This window comes from Anabrus simplex, chromosome 6 (assembly GCF_040414725.1).
Source record: "Anabrus simplex isolate iqAnaSimp1 chromosome 6, ASM4041472v1, whole genome shotgun sequence".
NCBI classification, from domain to species: Eukaryota; Metazoa; Arthropoda; class Insecta; order Orthoptera; family Tettigoniidae; genus Anabrus; species Anabrus simplex.
In genome coordinates this window covers 225,486,036-225,506,282 of record NC_090270.1, presented here as the reverse complement: position 1 = coordinate 225,506,282, position 20,247 = coordinate 225,486,036, and the positions used below count along the sequence as shown (strand labels likewise).

Sequence of the window (20,247 nt, the reverse complement as noted above, 5' to 3'; positions counted from 1 at the left end):
TTGGTAATATTAAATGAGGAATCAACCAACGCAGCCTCTACACTTCTTCATCTCAACAACTTAGACTCTAACATTAAATTCACCCTCGAATCAGAACACAACCAAACTCTTAATTTTCTAGACCTAACTATTACTAGACATCCTTCTTCTTTATCTTACAAAATTTTCAGAAAACCAACCCAAACAGCAACTACAATAAGACAAGATTCTTCGCACCCCCAAGCTCATAAACGTGCTACTTATAACAGCTTAATTTTTCGTGCCTTCAACACCCCTATGTCCAAAAAAGATTTAAATAATGAATTAAACACCATCCGCAACATTGCTAAATTTAATGGCTTTAACAACTCCTTCATTAACCGCATCATCAACAAATTCAAACACCGTCCAAAAACCACTTTATCTAAAGACACAATAAAACCAACTGCTTTTTCCACCTTCACTTTTACTCAGGATGCTTATAAAATAACTAATATCTTTAAAAAACATAATATGAAAATTTCTTTTAGAACTAACAATAGAAGTCTTGATATCTTACACAACTCTAAATCTCTAAATAAGTCTAATGCCTTTTCTAAATCTGGTGTATACAGATTTAAATGTAACAACTGCAGTTCCTCCTACATCGGACAAACTGGCCGCAACTTCAATATCAGGTACTCTGAACATGTCAACGCCATTAAATACAACAGATTCTCTGCCATAGGACAGCACATACAAGACTCCAAACATAATTTCACCAGTATTGACAATGACATAAACATACTTAAAATCATTAACAAAGGCCCCCTCTTAAACATTACTGAAAATTGCTTTATCCACCTTGACCAGTACTTCAACCCTAATTTCAATTTAAACGACATTTCTGAAAAACCCAATATCCTTTTTGACTTCCTAATTCTTCTTCTCAAAAATTCCAAATTCCAAAACCCCAGTTCTATTTTCCATGTCTTACATAGTTCCCACCCACATTTTCTACCTCCAATAACCCACCCTCCTAACCCACCTTAAACTACCCCTCCTTCATTTCCCTATCTTATCTTTCCTCATTACCATCTAACTTCAATTTCTTTTATTCTTTCTCTTATTTCACTATCACTCTTCCTCGTTTAATTTATTCTCCTCTTTCAAAAATTTTTGTCTTGCGCCAACTTCGACTACTTCAATCATAACCTAAAAAAAATTTTTTTTTTTTTTTAAATAGCGCACTGTGCATATAAGTTTTCATTTGTTTTCCGATATTGCGCTTTTTACTACATTTTTTTTTCTTCTCTCTACAATTGTTTTTTCAAATCAACTGTTTACCAAGATCTTAGCTGGAGTACGGGTGCTCGTTCGGTTATACTAATTGGCATCGTACATTTTTATATACGTACTTGGCTTCCCGCAGCCGTGACAGGTTCTGGACCTTCGAAACGTTCTCCACTCTGCTTTGGTGTTTGGCCGCAGCGCGTGACCTTGAGTGTGCCACGTAGTCACCGGGAGCTGGCGGCTTTCATCTACAGATCTGTTCGTCTGCGAATTCAAGCCTTTTTGATCTTCGCAAGTTGATTGTTAATGTTGTGACTTTGTGCAGAACAGAATGTGATGTCGTGTCTTTGTGCCTAACAGTGAAAAACTGACCTCCAACATTCTTAAACATTTTACATGTTTTTTATGGCTGATGATGACCTAGACTAAGGTCGAAACCGGTCCCATTTAAATAGAAATGTGATTGCTACGTTTCTTTCTTTTGAGTATTGAATAGGTTGAACCTCCAGTTATTTAATTTTTAACATCAATAATTTCAATACGGAACAATGAAAATTTTTATCTTTAAATCTCACATTGAAATCGCCCATTAGCACTATTCTGTCCTTGCTGTTGTCCCTGACCACGATGTCACTCAATGCTTCATAAAACTTGTCAACTTCATCCTCATCTGCACCCTCTCATGGTGAATACACGGAGACAGTTCTAGTCCTGATTCCTCCAACTGCCAAATCTACCCACATCATTCGCTCATTTACGTGCCTAACAGAAACTATTTGCGGGCAGTGGTATTCCTGATAAAGAGCCCTACCCCAGACTCTGCCCTTCCCTTTCTAACACCCGTCAAGTACACTTTATAATCTCCCATCTGTTCCTCGTTATCTCCCCTTACCCGAATATCACTTACTCCTAGCACATTCAGATGCATCCTCTTTGCTGACTCAGCCAGTTCTACTTTCTGTCTTCCATAAGCCCCATTAATATTGATAGCTCCCCATCAAATTCCATTTCGTTCGCCAAGTTGTTTCCAAGGAGTCCCTCGCTTGTCAAATGGGAGTGGGACTCCATTACTCCCATAGGTCCAAGGCTTGCTTAAAATGTTCTGAGCTCGGAAATTCATGAAGCAGGATGCTACCCTACTTGCATATAGTCCAAGTGAGGATCTCTCCTCTAACGGGTTATGGACCACCGGTGAATTGTAATGTCCTAGCCGCCTGAGCACAAGGAGGGCCATGACTCAGAATATGTCCGAGATGCCCACTCCTATTCCATAGCAACTGGTATCCCGACTCTCAGAACCACTTACTAGGCCACTCAGCTGTTGCCTATGGTTCACGAACTAGGATGTGACTACAGTAACCCACACCATGAACCACACAGCTGTAAATAACAAATAAATTTGTATAGTGAACTATTACATGATACAGCAAGATTTTTTCTGTCGATGATGGGCCTAGAAGTGATTAGCTATGCGAGACAACACCAGAAGCCATTAAAGCTGTTGCTGAGAGACTTGGGAGAAATCTGCCCCGCAAGCAAAGAAACACAGTATAGAAAATGGAACTCCCACCACAAACATTGGCATGCATCGTTAAAGATTATTTTAGGCGTGAATTATAGCAAAGGAACTGACAGCAGCTTTACATCAGATAGGATCCATGTGGGACAAGAATTAGTAGGAGAAGCATGCAAATGGCAGTCACTATCAAATTCTCCTTACAGCTGTGAAAAGTTTCACCGTGGAAGAAATACTAAATTCCAGAATGATTGAGTGTATGCTCCCAGCTCATGAAAAACCACTGTCAGCTTCTAGAGTGGAAAGAGGTCACCACCTGGCATGGGTGATAGTTTTTTGGGGAGTGTCAGTGAGGGTGTCACGTCACAGCATTTCTGCAGAATGAAGGAGGTGAAAACATGTCAGCAACTACCAAAGTGACATTCAGAAAAAGGTTGTGAAGCCCTTAAAGACCCCCTTGTATGTATGTGTATGCACGGATGCATCCACCCACAAGGCAATGTTGACACGATGTCGGCTGGAGCACAGTGTGCTCAAGTTCATTGCTACTATGGGTTGCTTCTTAGGAAGCCCGTACCTTAATCCACTGGACTATTGCTTGCAGATTGGCTGATAGAGGAAGCCCACTTGGTTGCCACGATCATTACGGCATCAAGTCTTTATGGTTTGACACTGTGGTTAGCTGGTTTTTTAGTCCCGGTGCTGGAAAACATTTAAACCATCAGAATGTTGGCCGGCAGGGTAGGAGAGCTGGTGATATATCGTATAATTTCTAATCACTAGATTGCATGCCAAAGGGCTGGGTTTAATTCCAACCACTCTGCTGTGCTCATATGAAGTGAGGCCATATGACGTTGTTGATGATTCGTCAGTTGGATGGGAACGTTAAGACGTGAACTGACCCCCTGGACCAGGCCTCTCTGGAGGCCACATTGCATTACCATGGGAGGAAAGAGAAATGTCTTCTTGAATCCTTGTTGAAGTACCATGCCCTGAAAATAAAATTTGAGGAAGGTGCCAGCCTCAGCACTGCTGGAAATGGTGTATACAGTGATAGACAAGTGGCCAAATTGCTTGAAGAAGGGGTTAATATTTTGAGTGATTTCCGTATAGCATTCTGTGTGAAGACAGTATGTATGGCCAGGAAATCCGGGACAACTCATCACCAAGTGTTGGGAGACATTAACTAACGCTACATCTTAAGAGGGCCAACTGCTTTGGTTGGATGAGCTATTTAAGTAGGTTGATAGCCCTCTCAGTGCCATTGTACCTTCCTGTTTGTACTAGCGATCATTCTTGCTACTTTCATGTTTTTACCTCTAACTTATGAATGAGATATCCTGAGTCCACCCAGGTTTAATTCCCATGCAGTAAAGTTGGTCTGGAAACAGATCAGTGTAAAAATTTTGTCCGTGAGCTGGTTCCCTTCTTACAGAATACTGTTGATCGCAACTGCTAGTTCACTTGATTAGCTTTGCTGCATCTTGATTTAAACTTGCTTGCCAATCTACCATCCTGGGAGAATATATATCCTAAATACATGAAATGCCAGGCTGATTGGCTCAGATGGTTGAGGCACTGCCCTTCTGACCCCAACGTGGTAGGTACGATCCTGGCTCAGTCTGGTAATATTCGCACAACAATTCACATGTAAAAACACTGTTGAAAGCGATTACTGTACGCGTGCGAGCTACAGCTGATAACAAGGGCAAGTTATGTCTAGCAGTCACAGCTGTGTTCTGGCTCCGGGCACTAGAATGTTGAGTAATCAGTAACTTTCCTCCTCTCCTAGCATGGGAAGCATGAACTGGAATTTGCAAACTAGTTTCCGATTTCCATATATCTGCATGAATAACGAAGAGGAGATAAGTCCGTGGTTCACAACTAGTGGAAACTGTAGATAAAAGAAGGGGAGAAATATATTCGATTTTTTTTTTTTCCAAATTTTCGTTCTAAAAATCAGGGAGGGAAAATTATGCGAAGGGGGCGGTGGTGGGAATTATGCACATAAATATGGTAAATAATGAAATAATATACCTGTTTCAATTTTGTATTCCCAACCTCACATTCATTTCTCTTATGTTTCTTACCTACTGATACCCTTCTAGTATTAGAGGAAGGGGTAATTTTCATATCATATTCATTGTATTTATTTTTAAGTTCCAATGTATCAGACTGCAAGCTTGCAAAACAATTTGCTATAAAGACCAACTCATCGACAAGGCCAAACTACTTACATTTCCACTGAACTGAATCCCTCCCTGCCACTTTATCTCTTTCAATAGACGATCCATGTAAGGTATGAACAACAAAGGTGAAAGATTACAGCCTTGTATAACCCCTGTAAGTACCGTGAACCAAGAACTCATTCTACTGTCAATTCTCACTGCAGCATAAATACCTTTGACTGATTTTAATTTTTAAAAAGCAAAATAATCTCCATACAGGCCATGAAGGACCTTGGAGGGGTGGGAGGTAAAGGCTTCCACTATCCGTAACCTCGGCACTTCATGGGGGTAGAGTGGTTAGCTCTACGCCTGGCCACCTTTGCCCCCAGGAATTAACCTGGTACTCATTTTTGGTGTAGGCTGAGTGAACCTCAGGGCCATTTGCGGCTGCTTTTAATAATCTATCCTTAATTCCATAGTCTCCCAGTACAGCTAGTATATTTTCCCTCGACACTGTCATATGCCTTCTCTAGATCTACAAAACATAAACACAACTGTCTGTTTCCCTCGTAGCAATTTTCAGTCACCTGGCACATACTGAAAATATCATCCTAACAGCCCCTCTGTGTTTTGAAACATTGGTGGTTTTCATCCAACTTACCTCAGTCACTGATCACATCCTACCTTCCAAAATGCCATTGAACACCTTGCCTGATGTAGTGATCAATGAAATACCTTGATAGTTGTTGCAATCTTTCCTTTTACTTTGCTAGTAGATGGGTATTATTTTTATTGCTTGATAATAAACAATACTCTTTCCCTGTTCAGGGATTGCCGCATGACAAAGCCTACTTAACACTATGATTTTGTCATTTAAAGTGAGAGAGTTTGGAATATCATTTTTAAAAACATTTTAGTTTAGGATCCATTGAAATTATTGCATAATACTGCAGTTGAGCCTTTGAGAGCAGTAATTGTAATTCTTAGAACAAAGGCATTGTCTAGATGGAAGTCCGTGCAGAACTTTTGCGAAGAAGCCTGTGATCATACCTCTCGCTCCAACCATTAAACCAACGACCTTAAACCCTTAAGTTGGAGCGAGTTTCTCCCTGTAACAACTAACTTATGGTGGGGAAATGTTTTCATCATTATTTCTTTTTTTAAATTCTTGGATTTATGCAGCCCAGCATGTATCTGTCTAATATTATATGTATATTGTGGCAATGAGACACATTCATTTAAATACTGCAACGCATATTCATAAAATGGAACAATTTTTAAGCAAGTCGTCATTTCTATTTTACTTTCTGAAACTTGTACGGTATTCGGGAGATAGTAGGTTCGAACCCCACTGTCAGCAGCCCTGAAAATGGTTCTCCGTGGTTTCCCATTTTCACAGCAGGCAAATGCTGGGGCTGTACCTTAATTAAGGTCACGGCCGCTTCCTTCCCACTCCTAGTCCTTTCCTGTCCCATCGTCGTCATAAGACCTATCTGTCGGTGCAACGTAAAGCAACTAGAAAAAAAAGAAAAAAGAAACTTGTACGTTAGTAATAAACATTTATGAATAAAACTACCATAGAAGTCCCAACAGCACTATAAAAATATTATTACTCTCTGTAATACAACATAAAAAGAATAAAACTCTAACATATTTCAAAAACCCAAAAGGAACAAATCGAAGCTTCTATTTCTCATGAACTTAGTACAGCGTACAACAAGCCATGGGACCTACTAATGAATGCACGGGCTGAATATGATGCGGCATTTAAGTGGGTTTTTTTTCTTGCATTGAACAAATATGAACCAAATAATTATGGGAATCCCTGTCGTAATATCATTCCTACTACATGGTTCAAAAAAAGTTCCTAAAGATGGCAACACCTACCAAAGCATGTAAGATGAGTTTTAAAGCTCATGCCTAATATTGAATCTTGAATGTTGATAAGAGAAAAGAAAGACAGTCTGAAGCTGCGAAGCCCATTGGCGCTAAGTTTGAAATGCGGATGGAGCCACAAGCCCCGCTCTATGAGTTAATGTTGTCGAGTTGACACATTGACTTGGTAAGGGATGGTTGGATTATAGATCGAACCCTTTTTGGTGTGCATATCAGATGGTTGTTCAGGGTATGACTCTGTTCTTACGGTTAGGTCTATGATAGCATCTATTCACATCTCAGGGGCTGGCTATCATGTCGATACATCTTGTACTGTCTGTTTCCGAGATTCAATGAACTTCTTCGTGAACAAGAAAACCTTTTTTGTTTTAAGTGACAGCACTGGCAGGTCTTATATTATGCTGCCTCGAATTACACAGTGACTCACCTTACGAGCAAGAATTCAAAACTTGTGTGTTTCATACTGCACCATCCTGAGGGGGTTTCTTTCTTGCCCCACGTTGGGCGCCATTGTTAAATGCACCATCCTGAGGGGGTTTCTTTCTTGCACCATATTGGGCGACCTATCAATTGCTCCGGCTATTTTCCCCTCAACCATCCATCACTTCTACAGATCATTAAATGGATCAATGCATTTAATAAAAATGATGCTAAGTGTCGGTAGCTATGCTCGCTTCTAATATTCATTTAATAAACAGTTACCACATCATAAAATTTAAGCGATATCGTAATCTCCATTTTTCTTATCACATTTATTGATATGATAATCCTTAAATTGCCACGCGACACCTCTCAGGGATAATTGAATTGCATCTGTGAACCGTATAATTTTTTACGTGAGATCAACTGGGACACCACATTTCCTTTTTAATAAATTACCATCGATACCATTCGTCCTCCAGAATCAGTATCAAGTTTTCCAAATCCAATCATTTGAAGAAAAGAAAGGAAAATAAATAAAATATTTTTTTAAAATGAATTAATTCAAAATCATTTATATCATAATGATATTAGCCTATCTCCTAAAATAATAACATCTGAATTGGATAATCTATAATTTATTTCATGATTCTAGAATCATAAAAGAAAATCTGATAATATTTATCGACATCAATTATCTTCCTCCTCTCTATAAAAAAAAAAAATATAAATTTTTATCTATCTTCGATCTGACTCAACTATTCCTCTTGCATCAATTATGCGCATCACAAAAATAAAGGATAAATTCTCTTAATTATATAAATCGAAAGTACATATTCTATCTGTTGAAGACGTAGTATAACATTCTCTGAAACTGATTATCTCATAATAATAATAATAACAATTAATTGATAAGCAGAAAAAGTTAATATGGGTTAGAAAATAAACCTAAGTCCCTAAGCCTTAGTAAACTTCATAATAAATATGCTTAATCTGAGTCCATCAGTTCTCGTTTCTTTCTTTTTAAAAAAATGCTTATTTTCATCATTATCAAATTGATATTCTGTCATTATCACACGCGTTTCTTCCGATGTTATAACGTTAGCAATCGCAAGTAAGTTCCAAATATATATCAGCTCAAATTGGCTATTTCAAATATATATAGTTCATTAAATGAGAAATATTGGTCACCTTGACCATGTCATTTGGTTAAAATATTCAAATAACATCTTAAAATTAAATGTAGGTATCGTGTAAAGATCAATTATTACCGTAGTTCAAATAGAAATTATACCTAACATGATTCATGGTTTCACCAATGTCCAGTCAAATATTAAAAATTCTGTAGGAATGCATTTGGTAACCTATTTTATTTAATTGTGGTAGTGATTTAAATTATGAAATTGTTCTATGAATTAAATACATTCTCGACACCAAACTTCAAATAATATTCAGTACAACGTTGACATATTCTTTATGAAGACAACAAGTTTCCCTTCTTTTATTTCTTATTTGGATATTTAATATGAAGACAGTTTACGGTAACCCACATATGAAATCTACGATGTATTTCATTGTATTCGTGTACCACTAACCCAATATATCTCGCATTACCATATTAATATCTTGCCGCGTATGTCAAACATCACCATTGGCCAGTAATACGCCGTATTTACCGCCAAAATTATCCATAAGCATATTTATCTCTCCATTTACCAATATTAATTACCATAATATATCATTATTCATTCCCACAAATATATCTCAGCGAATAATTATTCGTAAATCCACATCAACATGCCACTCAAATCCTAACTTTCCTACGTAAACATTTATCATTTCCAACAAGGCGGCAAATCATCTTAACATATCATTAAAGTACTGCAACGGTACACTTTTGGGTTAGATTTCATATATAATACACATAAACACGTAATCCTGAAAATGAAACACATATATAAACTAAACAAGTTAATATTTACTCACATGCCATCGCGTCGTAACAGCAACCAGATATTAGTTACTCAGAAATCAACTATCTTCTTTAAAAATATTAAATTTGGGATACGTCTCTTTGTATACGTTGTTTCAATCCCATAAAGGTTGAAAATCACACTCTAAATCTCTCCTTGTTCAATTATAAACATTCCTATATTATGACATTGTTTGTAAACTCTGGAAGAAATACCTACTTCCATAATAATAAATCAACTAGGACAATCTCATTGCAAAGATGGCATCAACTGAGATTTCATCACGAAGAACTACGTAAAAACAACATACCAATGTTCACTATAAATATATGAATACTACATCTACGACACATTAATTTCAAGATAATAAAGTAATTCTTTGGAACTTAACTTGTGGTCGCTGACGTTAGATGACTGGGTCAGGCTTCGATGTTGTCATCTTAGGACTGCGTAGATCGTCTCCAACATCCGTTACGTCACCATCAGGTTGTAGTTTTGGGACCCGGGATAGTAGAAACAGCTGGGCAGTCTACGTCGGAAAGTCGGCTCCATCTCCGATTTAGCCTCTCATGTTGTAGCCGTTAGTCATATGTGAAAGAAACATTTCCAAAATGGCAATTAATATCACGTCCATACTCTTGAGAATGAGAATCTAGATTATATCTCTGATTCAGGTTATTACGACAGTAATTCAATGTTAACTCCTTGTGACAGATTTTAACAGGTAAAAATCATCAAATTAGCTTTAACATTTTTTTTATTATATCCAGCTAATCAACCTATAATGCGTTAAACTTGACTTAATATCTCGTAACGGCCTTCAGTCTATATTCCGACTACTGTTCGGATACTATTCAACTTGCTCTGATTTTCCGTCACGAAATTTGTTCAAATATAGGTGTAATTCAAATATTTCTTCACTGTGCAGGTTCTTCAGCTCTTAATAACTGAAATATCTCCCTTCTTCTTTCTGTGAGGATTATTTTTTTCTCGTGGATAAATTTACGTAGTTTTTGCGTACAAGATTTTTTTATTGTTCCCTACTTCTTCTTTTTTAACAATTTTAAAAACTTTCTATTTTTTTTATCATGGCCGCATGGATCCTTTATAACTTTCCGTCTCACTCCGTGACCTAAGCATACTTAATTCGCCAAATGAACATCTTTGCCATCACGTGCATGGCCCCCTTGATTTTATACGTTCGTATTATATATATATTCTGAAATCACGGCCTATTTCACTTAATATATGCGTTCTTTTTAGATGTATGGCCCAATTCCGTAATCTTCGCGATCTCATTACCGTGCATGGCAAACTTTTAATGTCGTATGACAACCTTTATTCCGTTATCAGGACGATGAAAACGGTACAATACTCACTGTGGTATCGCTGACAGCATTGATGTTAGATGTCATCTTGATGGCTTCTTTTCACTCCCCCTGCTCAGATCTTCAGGATTGCTCACTCATATATAAGCAGGTGTACACTCCTTATAAAGAATTACACCTTTCCATTTGTTTGGGAGAGAACACCAGGATTGAAATGCTCTCACTCGCAGCTCTTTTCTAGCTTAACAAACACGGATGTGCGTAGGATCTGTGGGAAGCCTTTGCATATCTTCCTCCAAAGCAAGGTGATCCATGCAGGTTAAAACTTCATTTTACCAAGTTACGAGTTTGGTTGATGTCCTTATTAAATGTTGAAAGCAGCTTTTGACAGGAGTTGGTATGTTGAAGAAATGCTTCCCATCTAGCCTTAAACAGCAGGGTTTCATCTTGTATTTCCTGTCCGAGTAAAGAGCACAGCATTGGAAGTGTCACAAAGGAGTTGCAAAATTTCCTTGAGGCCACTTTTAATCAAGAAATTTTACTGGTATTAATTTAGAATGTATAGTATAGAATGGGCATATGAAAGTTGAACAGATGGAGGAATGAAGTACTGATAGTTTTCAGTGTGAGTGGAGCAGACGAGAAGATGTTAACAAGTCTAATTTACTTTTAAGGTCGCTCATCACTTGTTTTGAATCCAGTCAAAAGCTACCTTACTAATATTCCATGCTAATCTTATTACTCTACGAAGCCATTTCATCCCTGCATTCCTATCCTATATTTCACCATTTCAAGTCTAATTTCATCTACCGTATTCTTGTTGCTTTATGACAGCGGAGTTTATTTACCTTCCTTTCCACTTCCTCAAACATTATTGCACTATCGTTATTGTCCTCCTCCCCATGAGCTTGGTTGTTTGGGACACCACTAGAAAGATTTATTTTATGTTGAGGAGATTTTCAAAATATACCTTCCATCTGTCCAGTGATTTCCTGGGATCTGTTCATCTGATTTACCCAAAACACCATTCATTTCCTTTCTCCCCTCCCTTCCTAAGATATTTTATTACTGTCCAGAAACTTTTCCCTGCCGCTTGATCTAGCCTTCTCAGATTATTACTAAAATCTTGGACTCAACAGTTGTTTGTTTCGCACTGTTTCCTTGATCTACATGCAATTCCCTATCTGCATGTTACACCGTCCCTTTACATTTACAAGTTGCCCTTACTTCATCAATCCATCAAGATGTTTGCTTTTTCCCAACTTTACACACAGTTGTTCCTAGGCATTCCCTTTCTGTTTCTATTACACCATCCCTGTATGCCACCTATTGTCTTTCTATATCCTGAAACTGATTGCTGTCTATTGTTTGGAACTTTTCACTAATCATATCAATGTACTTCTGTCTAATTTCCTCATCCTGGAGATTTTCTACCCTTATTCGTCTGCAGATAGATTTCACTTTCTCTGTCCTAGGCCTAGAGATCAGATAGTGGTCTGTATCATCAAAAAATCCCTGGAATATCTGCACATTCCTCACAGATTTCCTGAATTCAAAGTAGTGGTGAATAATAGCCTTATGCTTGAAGATTGGATTTGTAACTGCTAATCCTATACTAGCACAGAAGTTCAGTAAATGCTTCTCATTCCTGTTAGCTTCCATATCTTACCCACATTTACCCATCACCTACTCATATCCTTCAGTTCTATTTTCAACTCGTGCATTGAAATTGCCCATGAGCACTGCCCTATCCTTGCTGTTGACCCTGACTACGATGTAATTCAGTGCTTCATAAAACTTGTGAACTTCATCCTTATCTGCGCCCTTTCATGATGAGTAAGTACACTGAGACAATTCTGATTTTAATTTCTTCAACTGTTAAATCTATCCACATCACCTACTCATTTACGTGCCTAACAGCTTTGTTGCATGCAATACTTTTCCTGATTAGCAGCCCTACCCCACTCTTTGCCCCTCCCTTTCTAACACCTGTTAAGAATATAATCTTCTATCTCTTCTTAGTTATCTCCCCTCAGCTGTAAATGATTAACTCCTAACACATCCGGACACATCCTCTTTACTAACTCAGCCAGTTCTACTTTCTTTCTTCCATAAGCCCCATTAATATTGATAGCTCCCCATCAAATTCCCATGTGTTGCAAATAGAAGTTGGACTCCGTTACTCCCATAGTTCCGATGCTGGCGTAAAATGTTCTGAGATCGTTAAATTCTGTGAACCAGGACGCTATTGTACTTATACATAGTCCAGTGAGTATCTCTCCTCTGACGGGTTAGAGACCCTCGGTGGATTGTTTAGTCCTAGCTGCCTGAGCACTAGGAGGGCCATGACTCAGAATATCTCTGAGTTGAGATGCCCTCTCCTGTCCCATGGTAACTTGTATTGAGACTCTCATGACCACTTACTAGGCCACTCAGCCATTGCTCATGGTTCACGAACTAGCACCTGACTATAGTAACCGTCACCACGAACCTTTTGAGTGTTTAAAGAGTTCCTAATTAATCTTCACCAGGACCTTTATTGTTCTACGAGTTCTTTAGAATCATTTTAAGTTCTGGCTGGGTAATTCTTTCAATTTGTTGATTGTGTCTGTTCTAAAATGTAATTAACTTGACTCTGTTCTTGACTTACTTGATTGTCTTCTTGGATTCTTCCTGACATAGATGTTGAAAATAACTGATCCATGTTTGAAGGGTTATAACATTTTTTTTTTTTTTTTAAGTTATTTTTTTTGTTGTTGTTGTTCAAGTGCTCTAAAATTTTGTGTGTTTATGTGTGAGGTCTCATTATGTTTGTTTCAAGGGAGGAGACAAAGTTTTCCCAGCTAGTATTTTTCCAAACTTTTCTTTCTTCTGGGGCCCTCCTAAGGTATCTTCTAAATTTTTGGTTGATAAATAATTTTTCAAAGCTTTCATCTTGTCTGTAATTACTTTCTTAATATTATCATCCCAGTGTCTTAAGCCTTTCTTTCCGTGCCACTGTTTTTTTTCGTACCGAGACTGGAAAGCAGATTGTTTTAACGTGGTTTGAATAATATGGTTTGAATATTATCCCAATCTTCTTCAACATTTGTACTCATTGGTATTGATTCAAATAAGGCTGTAAGTTCCCCCTGATATAACCACATTTACTGGGATCTTTAAAGAGGCTTATTGTAAAGGAGGTAGTTAAATTATTTTTTTGCTTGTTTTAGTTTCCTTACCATTCAAGCTTCATACAAACAGTGCCGAAGATTGCAACTATAAATGTCTTGACCCTTAATAGCAAGACAGAAAAACTAATAGAATACATGGGAAAAGAACAACATTGCATTGTTAAAATTGAGTGAAAACGACAATAATGGAGTAGGTTTTATTATGAAGGAAGACCTGGTACAGTACATATAGAAGGTCTACCAGGCAAATGACAGAACCATGAAAATCAGACTTGGCTTAGAGAGTGAAGTGCAAGATTTTATCAAAGTATATGCACCTCAGACAGGTAATGTCGAAGTGAGTCTAGAGGAGTTCTTGGAGGAACTGGAGAGGTACATTGAAGATCAAGAAGGGGAGATAATGGGAGACATGAATGCCGACATAGGAACAGACAGGCAAGGTAAAGTAGAAATAATTGGTCCTTTCAGTTACGGAAATAAAAATACAGAAAGAGAGCTACTAGATTTTGATGAGGGGAATGGATTAATAGTAGGAAATACATGGTTCAGAAATAAGAACAGCCAAAAAAATAACAAAGGAGAATAAAAATAATTATTGATCTGATTTTAGTTGAGAGAGAGAAATGCAGGCAATTGCAAGATGTTACAGCTATGCCATGAGAAGATTTTGAAGGAGACCATAAAATTGTAGTAGCTAAATTAAGACTTGGTAAAATAGTAAAATTAAAAGAGACAGGAGAAAGAAAAATAAAGATATCAAAATTAAAGAAAAGAGGAATACAAAAGAAGTTCCAAGAAGAACTGAAAAATCAAATTCCTAAAGGAGAGGTCGTTATTGTTGAAGAGGAATGGGCCAAGTTCAAGCAAGGAATGGCGAAATGTGCAGAAGTTACACGTGGTAGAGTGTCGGGGGAAAAGCAGGAAACGGTGGAATAACAGAGTAAGAGATACAGTGAAAGGAGAACAAAAAGCATGGAGGTGCTGAATAGGAGGCAGAAATACAGGGTAGACAAAAGTATCATGCAGCAAAGAAAGCATGTCAGAAGATTGTACAGGAAGAGAAACAGAAGTGTTGGGAAAACTTCACAGAAACCTTGCAAGAAGTAAGTAGGTAAAGAAGTAAGAAAGTGTTGTGTGGATTAGTTACAAGCAAAGTAAGCAGGAGAGAAGATACAGGACCAATTTTGACACAAAGAGATGATATTTGCCAGTGATGAGAGGAGTATTTTGCTAAATTACTTTATATCAAATTCAAAGAACTGGAGGAAGAGGATGAACATGAAGAAGGTAGAAAACCAAAATGAAAATATAACAATGTTGCAAATCGAAGGAGCTATAAAGAAAATGAAAAGTGGTAAAGCATCAGATGTGGATGAGGTGGCTGCAGAGATGATAAAAGCATCAGGACCAGTAGGGTTACATTGGATGTATGAATTATTTTGAGTGATATGGAAGAAAAAAGAAGTACCAGAAGATTGGGTGAAGGGTCTAATAATCCCAGTAATCAAGAAGTGTGATAAGAAAGAATGTAGCAACGATAGGGGAATCGCCCTCATTTTACGTGTAGTGAAGATCTTAAGAGAGGATATTAGAGGGAAGACTGAGGATGAAAGTACAAAAGGAAACGGAGGAAGAACAATGTTGTTTTAGAAGAGATAGATCAACTTTAGATCTAATTTTTGCATTAAAAGAAGATGATGGAGAAAAGATGGTAGTTCAGGAAGGATTTAGTGATGACATTTATAGATATTGAGAAGGCATATGACAGTGTACCTTGGCAGTTGGTCTGGGATGCATGGATAAAAAAGGAGTGTAGGCAGAGCAGAAGTACAAATAATCAAAGCCATGTAAGAAAAGTGTGTAAGTAGTGTGAAGACTAAGATAGGACAAACTGGTTAAATGTAGAAACAGGACTTTGACAAGGAAGTGTATTATACCCTCTACTCTTCATCAGTCATGGATGAAATCCACAAGAATATACAACAAATAACGGGAAGCAATGACGTAGTAATATGGGGAGAAGATGAAATGGAAGTAGAAGAAGAAGTTACTGTGTGGAATTAGGAGATAAAGGAATATGGAATGAAAATAAGTGTGGAGAAGAGTAGGCTAAGACAGTAGTGATGATGAAGAGAGAAGGAAGAGTGAATGTTGAAATAAAGGGAAGATTAGAAGTTGTGGAAAGCCACAAATATCTGGGGAGTATGCTCTCAGAAGATGGGAAAATAAATGAAGAAATTGGAAAGAGAATCCAACACGCCAATGGGTTTTACCAATCTATGAGAGGTATAGTGTGGAACCAGGACGTCCCAGAGAAATGCAGGAAAATTCTGTACGCAATGTATTACACACCAATTTTGACATATGCGTCAGGCACATTGATAAAAAAACAAAACATGATGAAAGCAGAATCCAAACAGCTGAGATGAAATTCCTTACTAGAATAATGGGAAGACATGATAAAATCAGAAACATGGAAATCAGAGAGAGAATTGGATCTCCTAGACTGCAAGACAAGATAGAGACCATTAAGCTGAAATGGTATGGACAAATGATGGAAATGGAAGAGGATAGAGTTCCAAAGTGAGTATTTATGGAGAAAATAATTGGAAGAAGACAACTGGGAAGGCCCAGAAAGAGGTGGGTGGATATGTTGAAGGAGAATATAGAGAAGAGGGGAGTAAAAATAGAAGAAATATTGGAGAAAGGAAGGGAGTGGTGGATAGATAGAATACTGTGGAGGTCCTTGATTTACAACCCGACCCAGAAGACTGGAAACAGGAAGTGCAGAAGAAGAAGAAGAAATGGTACTACTTACTTGTCGTTTTACAGTAATGATGCTTCTTATTGAAAGTATATATGAGACAGTGATCTCATACTTTTAAATCGTCGGAGGCTGGCCTTCTGAAATTTATAAACGTTGGTGAAATTGGTGTAGTGATTCTTAGCTTGTGATGTCTTGGAGCAACAAAGTAACCTATAGACGGTTGTGGAAATAGGAGAGATGCAGAATTCAAGATTGAAAAAAGTGTACGTTATGTTAGGGATGCACTTAGTACAATTTATATAAAATTATTATTGAAAGTGAAGTATTCATATTTGTTGTATTGTTTGTGATATGAGTGTGGAGAAAGTGTAATTGCACAGTGTGAGTGATGTTAGAATAATGTTAGAATCTTTAATCTTTAAATTTCATAGTTAGGAGTGAAAACCTGAGATGCTATCCAGATTCATTTTCAGCAGATACACAGGTAAGATCAAGCAGTTAGGATAAATGAAGTGGCATATGGATTTTAGTGCCAGGAGTGTCAGAGGACATGTTTGGCTCGCCAGGTGCAGGTCGTTTGATTTGGCACCCGGAGGTGACTTGTGCGTTGTGATGAGGATGAAATCATGATGAAGACGATGCATACAGCCAGCCCCTGTGCCAGCGAAATTAACCATTGATGGGTAAAATTCCTGACCCTGCTGGGAATCGAACCCAGGACCCCTGTGACCAAAGGCCAGCACGCTAATCATTTAGCCATGGATCTGGACAGCAGTTTGGCTATTTTCAGTTCATGATCCCCCCTGTAGATGTTTCAGTTTCATGCTATGTTCATTCTGTAACTATGTTGCAGTGGCACCCAACTAGTTAAAATATATATATCCTTGTTTTATGAATATAGATATTTATGGTAAATTCAGTGAAGTGTAAATGTGTTGGGAAGTCAGTGTCTTTAATAAATAGTAATTTTCTCAGTAGATTCTCAGTAGATGAGTGAAATAAGTTATAAGCACACCATTTCAAAGTCCACCCCTGTTAAAATGGTAAAACAATTATAACAGTACCAGTAGTTAGGAATAATTTGATGGTGAAATGATTTTGTTTTTGTTTTTGAGGTTTACAAGTACTATTCAGGCATCAAGTAGGTTTTTTTTTTTTTTTTTTAAATCAGTATTCTGTTGTAATTTAGTTTACAGGTTGGGCAAAATATATTTAAGCTCTTAGTGACCTCTAAGTGTTCAGATGTAAACTATAATAAAAATAACTCCATGCACCTTAATTGTAGAAATCTAGAAACTTCATTACTAAGTTAATTCATCCTTTCTCTTCCAGTCCAAGTTACAATTACATATCATCAGTTAATACCGTGAAACTTTCTCAGAAAGTTGTAACTGCAGTTGGGAAACTACGACACCTCATTCGCATATGTCTCGTTAACAGATGCCTGCATGTTCCTGTTGAAATACTTGTAAGTCATTAACTTGTGGTTATTGTTTGACAGTTTGCTTGCACAGTAGTTGAAAACTATCCTGAAAAGAGCATTTTAAAATTTACAGATTATTTTTGAGATCTTATCTTTCATATTATTTCCCTTCCTTGTGATAAGGTAACTTGTTTTAGAATTATCTGTATCTTCTTGTGAATAAACAAATTACTTTTTTACTTCAGAATGTGTCAAAAACTTCCCTGAATTTCATACAGTATTAAGTTATCTATAACAAAGTTGAACTTAACTTTGCTTATTGAAACTTATTTTGTATTGTCATATGTTGGGTTTGTGATTCCTGCAAGGTAAAGTGTGAAGCAAAGAGGTAAAAGTGGGTGGCACCAGATAAGTGCAGTTCAACTCCTGTCACATTTGAATTACAATTGCTGCTAAACAGACTTCAGTCCAACTGTGCCTTGTCTCACTATGATATCTATATTTGCGGTAGAGCAGGGTCTTTGCTGTGATGGCTTTGGAACTGACCAGATGGAAAGGGATGGTGCTCCATATAATTTAATATTTTATATGGTTACATTCCATATTTTTAAAAAAATATTTTGCCATTTGAGGCATGCCAGTCTTCTCAGGAAGGATTGTGAGTCTTATCTTCATTTTTCTTATCACGAAATTAAGGTTTACATCTGCAGAAAATGTCTTGAATTTTTTTTTTTAAGCTTGTATAAATTTGTAGATTTGTTATCTCATGGAAACCATAGAGCTCAGGTAGGTATAGATTGGTGCAGAAGATTTTATTTTTTATAAGTTGCTTTACGTCACACCGGCACAGATAGGTCTTATGGCGATGATGGGAGAGGAAAGGGCTAGGAGTGGAAAGGAAGCAGCCGTAGCCTTAATTAAGGTACAGCCCCAGCATTTGCCTAGTGTGAAAATGGGAAACCACGGAAAACCATCTTCAGGGCTGCCAACAGTGGGGTTCGAACCCACTATCTCCCGAATACTGGATGTTGGCTGCACTTAAGCAGATTTACAAATACGTATTTTTTATTTTCCACCTGGTCGATACATTAGTTGCTATAGGCAACTTATTGGTTAAAAGTGGTACATGTTTCGTATATTATTAACATCTTCAGCCACATAGCACTGTTTAGATGAAAAATTCACATGTTGACAAGGTATCAATGCTTTGAGAGAAAGTGTCCTTAAAAATAGCATAAGGAGATTAAATGACAACATTAAAAACAAAATACTCATGCAAAAATATATAAATTCTTTTTATAATTGAAAGCGGTTGTCAAGGAAACACTTGTACAATAGTCCATAGAGAATATATCCTGAAAAAAATTCTTTTCTTAAAAAGTTCATGTTAAAGATTTTTAAAATTTTTTAAGGCAATTTGTAATTAAAAATTATACATTTTTTAGTAATTGTCAATATGAAGAATTATAGGTTTTATAATGTGGTTCCTATTACTATTGGAGAAGATAATATCACGAATTCCTAGTTGTCAATTCTTTTTAATCCTGCTTTCCTCTGGAACAGTAACTCTTGTCTTCTTTACGTCTTGTGTCTGGTGTAGTAGCGATGTGTTCTTTCTTGTTAAGGTACCTTCGGAGGTGGAGGAATGGGGGATATTGGTGTGTCATTAACTTCTTTGTTGTTACCTTCTGCTTCAAAGGGGGAGGAACGCGTGGTAGGGCTATCTGGAGGTGGAAAGATTCCAATTCTTTTTTTTGTATTATTTTTCATGTATTTTCAAATACACCAGAATTTGATCGTATAACAAGTTCTTATACTCCAAAGCGTCATTAAGGTTATCATTTTTCTTTACAAGTTGGTCTAAATAAATGTACAGATCTTCATATGTATTCATTAAGCGGCCCCTTTTTTTTTTTTTTTTTTTTTTTTTTTTTTTAGATGGTGAGGTCTTGTTCTTTGTAGGTAAATTTATGGCCTGTGGTAGTCATGTGTTCCCATAGCTGAGAATCTTCTATGTTTTTCAATATTCACATGTTATAAATATCTTACTTTAAAATTGCGGCCGGATTGTCCTATGTATGTATTCTTGCACTCACAGCATGGAAGTTTATATATTCCCGAATCAAAAAATTTATCTTTTTCAGAGAGATTTGCTGTATCATGGTTGAAAATACTCTGTATCATGTTGTTATTGGTGGAAAATGTGATTCTGAAATTTTTTCTCTTAAATAAATTTGTTGTTACATGTATGTTTGGATTATTATATGTGAATTTGATGTATTTCTCACAGTAACTAGGTTTGATTGCTAATTTAGATTGTCACTTCTCTGAA

The 20,247-nt window shown here is 37.1% G+C and overlaps 1 protein-coding gene across 8 annotated transcripts in view; it reads left to right on the top strand.

Annotated features, from left to right (window-relative positions):
• The window catches only part of LOC136876359 (arylsulfatase G), a 387,207-nt gene that overhangs the window by 38,301 nt on the left and 328,659 nt on the right, over positions 1 to 20,247 (top strand). For all 8 annotated transcript variants that reach the window (XM_068228394.1, XM_068228393.1, XM_067150243.2 and 5 more), the window contains exon 3: positions 17,825 to 17,960. In XM_068228394.1, coding sequence (XP_068084495.1) covers positions 17,825 to 17,960 — 136 coding nt within the window. The remainder of the gene's footprint in view (positions 1 to 17,824; positions 17,961 to 20,247) is intronic.